Source organism: Tamandua tetradactyla, chromosome 6 (genome assembly GCF_023851605.1).
Source record: "Tamandua tetradactyla isolate mTamTet1 chromosome 6, mTamTet1.pri, whole genome shotgun sequence".
Classification (NCBI taxonomy): domain Eukaryota; kingdom Metazoa; phylum Chordata; class Mammalia; order Pilosa; family Myrmecophagidae; genus Tamandua; species Tamandua tetradactyla.
The window spans coordinates 164,119,004-164,131,010 of NC_135332.1; the positions used below are offsets into that span (position 1 = coordinate 164,119,004).

Sequence of the window (12,007 nt, forward strand, 5' to 3'; positions counted from 1 at the left end):
TTTTTTTAATTTTAAAGGTAAAAAGGCACAAATCTGATTTCTATTGAAATTGACATATGTCATATTATATAGTTTTCTTAGAAAGAAAACTGTAGCAAAGAACACAATGTTAATACAATGGTTATCTTTAAATGGCATAATGAGGGATGATTTTCTCCCATCTTCTTTCTACTTCTCTGTTATTTCCAAGTTTTCTATAATTGGACTGTATTATTTTTGAAACTGAAAAACCTACGATTTTAATATAGGCTTTAAAGTTAAATGATATAAAGTCAATGTGTTACAAGATCTATATTTAGTAAGTTTTTTTTTAAAGTTGATTAAGTAACTCTGTGAAGTTCATTGATATGATCTTGAGCAAAACAATAAAATAAAATTTACCGGATCCTTTACGCGCAAGTTCCAAACTCCACTGGGGTTTCGGGATAGGTGTGCCATCACAGCCTGATGAGTGCTGGGGTATTAAAGTAGATCGAGAGCTAACTGGCCGATATTTAGAGAGCCCTAAGATGCCAAACAAAAGGGAAAAGAGGGATTCATTTTTGTTCCCAGAAGAAGAAAAATGATTGACAGGTTTTATTATAAACCAAGCAGCTCAATCATGTAAAATTATAATAATATAAACCATATTATTTTTAAAATCACTGTAGATTACACTTGATTTAATCCTTTGTCATCATTCTTGTATGCTTAAATCTGAAAGAATACACATTCAAGAGAGACAGTAAGTTTGAATGACTCACTAGATATTTACATTAGACTCTATATTCTGGGGCAGGAACCATGTCATATTTTAAAATATTTATATAGAACTTTACATATAATAAAGTTAACCCTCTTCCCCCCAAATTTACTAATAAGTTCTATTAAAATATTTAGTAAACAATTAAATAAAAGTAATTTAGGAGTTAAAGAAGACATTTAAAACTACATATAGTGTATTGGTGTAATGAGGACAGCACTGATCCAGATCAAAAGATCTGGATTTTGATTCCGGACTCAAAAATGAATTAGATAAATGATTTGGACAAGCAACTTTATCTCTGTGTTTCAATACTTTTGTCACACGAATAAAACAGTGAAGTAGAGTGGTTAAGAACACCAGCCAGTGTGTGTATATAACCTGGTCATTCCCAGAAACTTTAGGTATTTATGTGACACCTAAGACTCAGATTTAGAGCTCTGAAGCTATGAAGGTGAGCATTACCTCATTCAGGAACTGCTTAAAAAGTTCAAAAATTGATCAGACTTTGCTCCAGATACGAGTAAAGTTGATTTGGATAGGATTAAGGTAAATCAGAATAACAACGTAAAAGGTGATATGGTCCATATTTTAAAACTTCTGTGAGAGATGTTTATTTAGTGCTAAATTATATTTTGAGTAGCGTATTACATAATTTAACTTGTACGTGCAGTTTAGCTGAACACCACAAGTACGTGGAATTTTGAATCGGGGTGACATCTTGTTGGTTTGTACATGATGCCCTGATAAATCCCAGAGTAATCTGGGCAGTGAATAAAAGAGTATTTGCAAAGTCCCCTGGGGACTAGAGAGAAAGGAGGAAATACTCAACTTCCCCATTTGGGGACTTCCTGATATTATCACAAGCAGTAGGGACAATCAACTTAATAGGCCAAGTCCTCAATCTTGCCTCGCCTCTATGAAACTTATTCCTGCAAAGGAGAAGCTAAGCCTACTTAAGATTATGCCTAAGAGTCAGCCCCAGATAACCTCTTTTGTTGCTCAGATGTGGCCTCTCTCTATAAGCCAACTTGGCAGGTAAACTCCTGCTCTCCCCAACATGTGGTTCATGACTTCCAGGAGTGTAAATCTCCCTGGCAACATGGGACAGAACTCCCAGGATGAGCCAGGCCTCGGCATCATGGGATTGAAAAAGTCTTCTTGACCAAAAGCGGGAAGAGAAAAATGAGACAAAATAAAGATTCAGTGGCTAGGAGATTTCAAACAGAATCAAGTCAAAGGGTTATTCTGGAAGTTATTCTTATGCATTATATAAATATTCCTTTTTAGTTTACGGTGTATTGTAGTGGCTGGAGGGAAGTATCTGAAACTGTTGAGCTGTGTTTTAGTAACCCTGATTCTTGAAGACTATTGTGTAACAGTGTAGCTTTTATAATGTTACTGTGTGATTGTGAAAACCTTGTGTCTGATGTTCCTTTTATCCAGGGTATGGACAGATGAGTAAAAAAAAATAAGGATGAAAAATAAATAATAGGGGGTGATAAAGGATAAAAAATGGATAGACTGAAATACTAGTGGTCAGTGAGAGGGAGGGGTAAGGGATATGGGATGTTGAGTTTTTCTTTTTTATTTCTTTTTCTGGAATGATGCAAATGTTCTAAAAATGATCATGGTGATGAATATACAACTATGTGATAATATTGTGAGTCACTGATTATACATCATGTATGAACTGTATGTGTGTGTGCTGGTTTGAAATGACGTATGTACCCTAGAAAAACCATGTTCTAATCCTAATTCCATCTTGTAAAGGCATCCATTTCTTCTAATTCCTATTCAGTAATGTATGCTTGAAACTGTGATTAGATCATCTCCACTGGAGATGTGATTTAATCAAGAATGGCTGTTAGGCTTGGTTAGCTGGAGGCGTCTTGATTAGTTTCTGGAGTTCTATAAAAGAGGAAACATTTTGGAGAAAGAGATTCAGAGAGAGAGGAAAGCAGAATGACAAAGCCACGAGAAGCAGAGTCCACCAGCCAGCTACCTTTGGAGATGAAGAAGGAAAATGCCTCCTGGGGGGGCTTCATGAAACAGGAAGCCAGGAGAAGAATCTAGCAGATGATGCCATGTTCGCAATGTGCCCTTCCAGACAAGACAGAAGTCCTGACTGTATTCGCCATGTGCCTTCTCACTTGAGAGAGAAACCCTGAACTTCACCGGTCCTCTTGAACCAAGGTATCTTTACCTGGATATCTCTGATTGGACATTTCTATAGACTTGTTTTAATTGGGACATTTTCTCGGCCTTAGAACTGTAAACTAGCAATTTATTAAATTCTCCTTTTTAAAAGCCATCCATTTCTGGTACACTGCATTTCGGCAGCTACCAAACTAGAACAGTGTGTGAAGATTTCTCAGTAAAAATATTAAAAAGAATATCAGTCAGGAAAAATCTGAAGATTTGGGTTTATCCTGAGTTTGTCGTGACTTGGGCATGTTACTTAGGGCAAGTCATTTAACATTTCTCCTCCTAAGTTTACTTGTTTGTTTAAAATAAACAGAACAGATAAATAATTGGTTAAGACCTCTTACAAGTATAAAAGCTAAAGGATTCATGGTCTATTAATGTTCATTTTCTTCCTGAAGCCAATTCTCACATTCTACTAGGTCATTCTAGATTACCCGATAGTGAAAGCTAAGTCTTAAAACTATAATGAAAAAAACCCAAACATACAAAAAGCAGACCAAGTTGGATGAGGGTGAGGGGACTTGACACAATGTAACAAGTAAAAAAATAAAACAAAACAAAAACAAAAACCTTACTCAAAGAAAAAAAATCATAAAAGACAAAGCACCCAGGGGTATGAAGGCTTTTCAAATAAAAAGAAACAGAAACACTCCCACTGCTCCTCCCCTAAGAAAAAAGAAATAGTCATATTCATAATAAAAGAAATGCATTACAAAGTAAATCTGAATCATCATTTTATAATTACTTAAATTATAAGAATCTTTTAAATTATCACACAAATGACAATAAAACACTGCTATCACAGAAACAAAAAATGATGAAAAATGAAAATTATTGTATTGTACTTCATTTGTCAATGTGGATGAATTTTAGACATACATATATTGAGTGAAAAAGGAAAGTCATGTTGAGTATCATATCATTTTCATTATATTAAAAAACCAAACACAAATAAACATTTAGGATTAAATATTTATGTGTCATATAAAGAGAAGCAAAATTATACAATGATTAAAAGAAAAAGAAAATAAGAAAACTCGGGGCAGTAGTTACTTGTGCAAGGAAGCAGAACAGAATCCAGGAAGAAATATACAGGGAGCTCCTGTGGCATGGAGTATGGTGTACATGTTGGCTGGCAGGTTCACAAATACTTGTTTTATAACTGTATTTCATAACCACATGCAATTTACATCAAATGATTTACAATTTTAAACAATTTTGATGACATAATGGGTTATAATCCCTTCAAAAAGCATGATGGCAATATGTATCAAGAGCTTTGAAAAGTTTCTGAAGAGAAATAGCTCATAATATAGCTAAAACTAATCTTTTCACTATTAATCCATTTTGGGAAATTTATCATAAGAACATAATTTGATCAAAAAAAGAATAAAATCCTTTGCATGAAGATACTATCCATATAAATAAAAACTGGAAACATCCTAAATGCCTACTGACAGGGAAAAGGTAAACTAAATTACAGCACATCAACTGAATAGTATCATAGGTAGCATTTAAACAAACACGTGATGCTTAGAAAGGCATGCAAACATTTGTATGATACAATGTTATGTGTGGAATAGGCAGACAAAAAGAGAAAGTGGTTGTGTTATGGGTAGCATTAACTTTAGTCAAAAAATTTTTAACGGAATTATGGTTATATTATTTTAAGGAGGGCTAATACTTTATTTTGAAGTTAAGTCTACCACCAAAACAACAACAGAAACAACAAAGCTTAAGTACTTACAAGGAATCTGATGAACGGATTTAAAAAAAATTTTTACAACAATGCCAAATATTTAAAATGACCAAAATGAAACAGAAAAAGAAACATTTTCTTTTTTATTTATGCCTTTGTCCATATATATGTTATAACCTGATTCAATCTAATATTTTATACTGGGTACTTTTAAATTACACAGTTGTTTATGTAATTTAAATAATTACAGTTCAAAAAACAGTTGTTTATTTGAAAATAAAGCAACAAGCCTTAGAATAGTGATACCACCTTAACTCAATCATTCCAGTGAATTGCAGTATACTGATCTTACCTGGAGTTGATGGTCTTTCCAGCATGTTCAGATGATGGGAAATGAATGCCTGGCTATCGTGAACAGTATCCATATCAATCTCCTCCTCATCTTGAGAATTTGAAAACTAAAACACATAAACCAAAAAAAGGAGGAAAAGAGCATCATTTTATGTCTTTATGCTAGCTCTTAGGAAAGTCAGCAGAGAAGCCATAGGGTATGCCCCCAAATAATCTTAAAAGGAAAAGTAGTCTCTTTTCCTCAAAAAAAAATATTAAGGAAAGAAAAGATTATGTGGTTCAACCCCCCAAAAGAAGCTGCCTGGAAACTACTGGCAATGCAATAGTAACTAAAATCTGTTCCTATGTTGTAGGAAGAAGCAGTGAGCTGTGTTGGAACGTGCACACATAGTGTACTCCCCCAAATAGAGAAGAGGTATGTGATAGTAGAAGTTGAACAACTGGATGGAATGTCTTAAATGGACATTTGGGTTCTTTTATGATTCAGTATGCCCCATGTCCTGCTAAGGAAAAACCACTGCAAGTATTCAAAAAGAATTACAAGAAGGTGAATATCCTACACTGTTAATACAGGTTTAACCTGTATTTCTTACTCTGATTTTGAGTTTGACTTTACTGCTATCCTCATTCTTCTCCAGTATTTGACCAGGTTCTAGTGGGGACCCCAGTGGTGTATCAGCCTTCCTCTTCACTCCCTGCTGATGAGATGATATATTACATGATGCTTCCTTGGCAAGGTGATCATCTTCCTGCGGCAATATTCAAGATCAAAATTAGATTTCTGAAGACAAGTAGCTCATATTGTAGCTAAAACTAACAGCTAAAGCAATCATGCAAATTAAGAGCATGCCCAGCCCCTAAAATTTATCAGCACTGGGCTTAAAATAAATTTAACCTTTTCTGTCTGCTGATCTTTTAGTTGGGTTGGAGAGGAGAGAGGGAGGTGAAGGAAGCAGTTCCTAAGATAGAATATATTTAATTGAATTCTTAGTGCTTTCCCAAAAGAATATGGTTTTTGGCGTCATTTTCCTCTTCTTGTCCTGGGGACTCCAAATGTGAATGTGGATAACAAATGAACATACATTGGCAAGAATAATAAGGATATTCATTTTCAGAGGTTTACAAATATTCAGATCTGAAAGATATCTTCAATGAGACAGTTTTCTATGAAATGGCTTTTTCCTTACTTCTTCATAGCCCAACAGGATACACTTTAAATACACAACAAATAAGTAAAATTTTACTTCAGAAAATCTGTGAATAAGTAAATTTAAAACGACTATTACTAATTAGGATAGAGAGAATCTGAGTTCTAAAGTGTCAAAACACCAATAGGGAATTGCCAGGCATGTAAACTGGTCTAAATATTGTGGAAAATGAAATTTCAAACATTGAGGACATTTTGTCATCAACAAGAAAATCACCTCTGGAAAAATTTCTTTAAATTACAATAAACTGATCAATTCTATGTATTGTAAAAATCTTTCTACAAAAAGGCAGTTTACTTTATAAGGCACAGCTAGAAATGAAGGCTTTTCTAAAGGCAAACACACATAAACACACATATATATAAAGATAAAAAAATGTAATGTGTCTCCCCCCAAATCAATGGATTATTCATTCATCTGGCTATTCATTCATTCATTTATTTCATTCAACAAACACTTTTCATACATTTAGAATTGTGCTGGGTATTACAGAGCAGCAATGAAAAAGATAGGGCTCCTGGTCAGACAACTCAGCACCAAGTTGGTAATCAGTTTTAAATAATTAAATAGTCACTTCAATTTTTTGCTGCTCAAAGCAGAAATCCCATACCCAAGTACAAAAAAAAAAATTACGTCATCACAAAGGAGTAAATGGACTGGGAGAATCATTTGTTTTGCGCAGCTATATAGCTGTAAATAGCACTTTATAAACTGGTATCAATTGAAATTTTTAAAAATGGTACAATAAACTGTTAGTAGCTATAAAATTCACCAGCTCAAAGGAAGCAATACTCTTCTCTAGACAGGTTTATATAATAAAACAACATCTTCTCTAATACATATGATTCTTACAGTGTTCTGAAATCCAACTAGCTGTGCATGACTGTTTGGAATACTTCCAGCTTCTTGGTTGCCTGCTACTGCCTCTGGAATTATGGTAGGATTCAACACAGCTTTTTTCTCCTTTAAATTAAGAACTAATCCAAGCTCTGGCAAGGGTAAGCAGGAAGGTCTACTGAGGCCAAAAAGTGTGAAGTACAAATCAACAGCACCGCACCGTAACCTCCAGTCATGTGAAGTACCTAAAAAGTAAATAAAGAAATAAAAATCAATATGCACATTTATTACACATTTTTAATAGTTCCAGAATCTGTACTAAGGGAAGGGATGAAAGGAGGATTATGATACCTGAAAGGAGCTATCCATTTTCCCAGAGCCCTTTGGCAAACTCTCTAGTCTACAGATGCAGTTTAGCACAGTTACAAATACTTAACTGAAAATCTAATATTCAAAAAAATACAATTTTTTTTCTGCCTTTAAATCTTCCTTTAATCCTTTATCTTAAGCAACTATTCCATAAACATTCTCTGTTCATTCTACCTGATTCTGCTTTAAATAATAGCCTGTCAGGAAGACAATATTTCATAAGCATTCATGATCCCTATTTGAGACATCCTCAGTTTTATTACTGTGTGATGAGGTACAGACATACACTGCTAAAAACAAGATAAAAAGGCAGGAAGCTCCTGAAGAAGGTCAGGTTTCTATGTCATAACAATTACTTAGAAAGTAGAAAACAAAAAGACAGTATAGAGCGAAAGAAAATATTTTAAACTGGAAATCTACTTCCCTTCCCTGGAATACGCACATCTAGACACTTTAGCGGCTTGGAATAGTTTTATCATTTGTAGGCATTCATTATTCTCCTCCTCAAAGCATTTTACATGTGTAAAGATTTCATAAAGGGTAGGTTATTAGATTCCTGAGTCTTTTATTAGCAAAGGGTGGAGGGATTCAACCCTGTAAGGGAAAGGAATCTGTCAAGGGTGAGCAATAAAGCTTCTTTAACAACCCAAAGAAGCTAGCCCTGTGTCTATCTATGCGTGTAGCAAGAAAAAGACTAACTCTTGGGCATTTTATCACTATCACTGGTTTAGGGATACGTTTACATTATTTAGAAGAAATCTAAACTTTGATCATTATCACCAAATTATACATGCTGCAAATAGCCACTCTGAACTTTTCTATGCTGTGGATGACATCAAAAATAGTCACACAAAACTAGACAAAGTAGTCAGACTTTAAATTCCTTAAAAGTTTTTACTTTTTAAAAATTATTATTTTCATTTTAAAAAGCAAATGGAAAATGAAGGCTAGTGAAATGAGCCATGGGTGACTAGGCAGCACAGTGAGAGATGATGTTTTAGTTTGCTAAAGCTGCCAAAATGCAACACACCAGAGATGGATTGGCTTTCAATAAGGGGATTTAAAAATGTACAGTTCTTCATGGTCCCTGGACCAGATAAGTTCTGAAATGCAGAGCAGCCAACCTCTCCAGAACATCAAGTAGTTCTATTCCCCTATTCCATATTACTGACAGCCCCTTCCAACATGAAATAGTTAGAATATGCATAGCCCAAATACCCCAAAGAAATGCGAGAAAGATCAAAGGTAATGGTGGAGTTATACAGAGAAGGCAGGGTTTAACAAACAAGTATGACTGCTGAATCATTATATTGATATTTCTTTTAGTCTCTAGTATTTTAGACAGCTAGAAGTAAAAACCTAGAATTATCGTATTGTGACCTATGCTAAATTCTAAAAAAAATCTGTTCTACAATTAGTTGTGATGCACCTTGAAATTTGTTACTTTTTTGCATGCTGTTTTTCACAAAAAAGAACTGTGTTTTGTAGGATGTTGGCGTGAAGACTGAATTCAAGATCTTTTTTGGTAATTTAAATATATAAAGTATGCAGAAATGTTTTTGTTAAAGAAAAAGAGAGTACTTTTTCCCCCTAAAGTAAAATAACTAATCCTGGGAGAATGAGAAACAGGAATGTGTGGGACAAAATGGATGAATACACAAAGTTGTAGAAGTCTTGCTGAAAGTGAATTTTATCTGTTGACGTTAAGGCTGGCTGAGATTTTAAAGTTTTATAAGATTTTTAATAGTTTTCTTATCAGATGTAACTTCATGCAAAAAAAAGAATTAGGTTTTCACTCGTTAAAATGACAATGGTTTCTTGGATTATTTGTTTGCTCTTAGTGAGTGGCTAGAAAAGGTTTTTAACCATTTTAGTAATCTGCCTAGATGACAAAGATTCTATGTCTTATCAGACCAATATACTTATTGATATGTAAGTTGACCATCTTATTGTTTTAGACAATGCCTTCCCACTTAAAAAAACTGTCTTCTTAAAATCCATTTATTTTCAAACTTTTATATCATGCTGATTAAATAAAGAATACAAAATAATTTAAAAATAAAAAAATATATTGCATTGTGGTTACAATTTGCATATCCCTAATGACTAAGGAAGATAAATGTCTTAAAATGTTCGCTATTTAAACATCCTTTTTCATGAAGTGTCTGTTCTGTTTTCTATTGGTTTATATGTCTTTTCCTGATAAATTAATAATTTATACATTTAAGAGTCAAGACTTCATTAAATATGTTCTCCTAGCCTAAAGTTTGCTTTTTAAAAATTTTTTTTATTAATTTTAAATAAAAAAAACGACAAAGAAACACAAACATTCCTAACATATAATCATTATGTTCTACATAATCAGTAATTCACAATATCATCACACAGTTGCACATTCATCATCATGATCATTTCTTAGAACATCTGCATCAATTCAGAACAAGAAATAAAAAGACAACAGAAAAAGAAAGAAAACGAAAACAGAAGAAAAAAAAATTATACATACCATACCCCTTACCCCTCCCTTTCATTGATCACTAGCATTTCAAACTCAATTTATTTTAACATTTGTTCCCCCCTATTATTTATTTTTATTCCATATGTTCTACTCGTCTGTTAACAAGATAGATAAAAGGAGCATCAGACACAAGGTTTTAAAGTTTGCTTTTTAAACAGAAGTTCTTAATTACAACAACAACAAAAAATTAATACTTTCTGAGCAAAGGCAGCTAGCTTTCACCTGAGGTTCTCTGTTACAAGGAAGGTACATGGCAACACTTGCACGACTTCCCTCCTGGCCTCGGTGGGTTCCAAGGCTCTCCCCAGGGGATTCTTTTCTGCATCTCTAAATGTCTGGGCTGAGTTGTCAGTGCTGAGATGGGGAATGCTGAACTGCTTTGGCTGTGGTGCCCTAAACTTCCTTTTGACCTCTCTCTTTTAAGTCTCCAACTAATTATATTAAACCTCACTCACTGTGGAAGGCAATTCCGTTAACCAACTGCAAATATAATCAGCCAAAGATGAGTTTTTCACATACTGATGAATTAAGTCCACAGAAAGAGAACAATGGGGCAAATGGCCAAGTTGACACCTGAACATAACTGCCACAGATCTCAAATGCTTTGAAATTCTAGAATGTGACTTTTATTACCTTTTATTTTTGTATAGGCTTTCTTATTTTGGTTTTGGTAGACTTTCAATTTGGATGTCTGTAGAAATGAATGTCACTGTTTTGTTCTTGAGAGTGACCCCCTCCCCCCACTGCCTTGGGGCAGTTAAAAAAACAAATAGCAGTGCTTCCATTAAAATCACAGAATTTTCTGAAAAAAATCAGAAATAAAAATCAGAGCACCATTATTTTTTAAAACTATGGAATAAGACCTTAAGATCGTTGTCATATTATTACTGTAGAATTGAGATGAGAGGCACAGTGGGAAAAAACACTGATCTGGACTATACTATATGTTCTACTTCTGCTTAATTATCAGTTAGCTCTGTGACCTCAGGCAATAATGAGAGCAGATAACTATGATGATCTTTATTATACCACAGGTCTAAAATTCTATGATTCCAAAGGCTCTTAAACAGTTCCTGATATCTGCCCTCAGGAATAGCATTTTGAAGACTTCTCTTTAATCTTCCAGCTGATCCTCTCCCCACTCACCCAAATATGATCACTGATATGAAAAAAGTAAGTCTCTATTCTCTCTTTTAAGGAAAATGCTATTCATCCTGTCCTCATTAGCAATTACACTTTGGGACCAAACCTGCTTACCTGAATCAGAAGAACAACACTCAAGAGGAAAAGTAGGAAACTTAGTATTAATTTCTCTAATCAAATCAGAAAAAGTATCTGAAGACAAACTGAATGATGGGTTTGAAAAAGATATTTTCATTTTCTGAAGTAACTTCTATAAAGTTGACCAAGCCAAAATGCTATTAAGAAGAAAGCTCAGTCTGAAATTCACTATTATTTTCAGGACATTTCTAAATAAACTCAGCACTCCTTACTGACCACTGAAGCTTGGAAACTTGTACAGAGTCAGACAAATACAACTGACATAAGGTAGTACAGTCCTGATGTTTTTACACTAAACAAAAAACAGTAAGTTTCATGTGTGCATGCATGTATAAAGATACAATTTCATACATAGTGTGCATTAAGATGTTGGAGAGATGGAGGTGCAAACTTTGAAACCTTCTAATTTTAACATCAGAATTGTTTCTTACTTTGAAATCTGGCAAATCCTAATAAAATGAATGCTGTCCCCATTCTACCCTCTTGCACGTAACTGTAAACAAACACTAAAAACAATGAGGTTAATAGTTTTCAACGTCCTGAACAAGTGCAAATATGTTTTTATGTAATTCTTACAATAATATACTTGCATTATTAAAAATGAGCTTGGAAGGGCGGTACAACCATGGCTCAGTGGCAGAATTCTCACAGGCCATGCCAGAGACCCAGGTTCAATTCCTGGTGCCTGCCCATGCAAAAACAAAACCCTGTTTGGAAGTGATTGCAACTACCCCAGGTATAAGCAGAAATAAGCTCGTTCGGGGGCTTTTCTGGAGCCCATACCTTCCCCAGGG

At 34.3% G+C, this 12,007-nt stretch overlaps 1 protein-coding gene across 7 annotated transcripts in view; it reads right to left on the minus strand.

Moving 5' to 3' along the window:
• The window catches only part of TAF2 (TATA-box binding protein associated factor 2), a 193,698-nt gene that overhangs the window by 59,016 nt on the left and 122,675 nt on the right, over positions 1-12,007 (minus strand). For 4 of the 7 annotated variants that reach the window (XM_077167550.1, XM_077167547.1, XM_077167551.1 and 1 more), the window contains 4 exons: positions 7,061-7,290; positions 5,594-5,749; positions 5,002-5,107; positions 382-504 (listed from right to left, as the gene is read on the minus strand). In XM_077167550.1, the coding sequence (XP_077023665.1) occupies positions 382-504; positions 5,002-5,107; positions 5,594-5,749; positions 7,061-7,290 (615 nt within the window). The remainder of the gene's footprint in view (positions 1-381; positions 505-5,001; positions 5,108-5,593; positions 5,750-7,060; positions 7,291-12,007) is intronic. The other 3 variants (XM_077167549.1, XM_077167548.1, XM_077167552.1) reach the window with 3 other exon arrangements.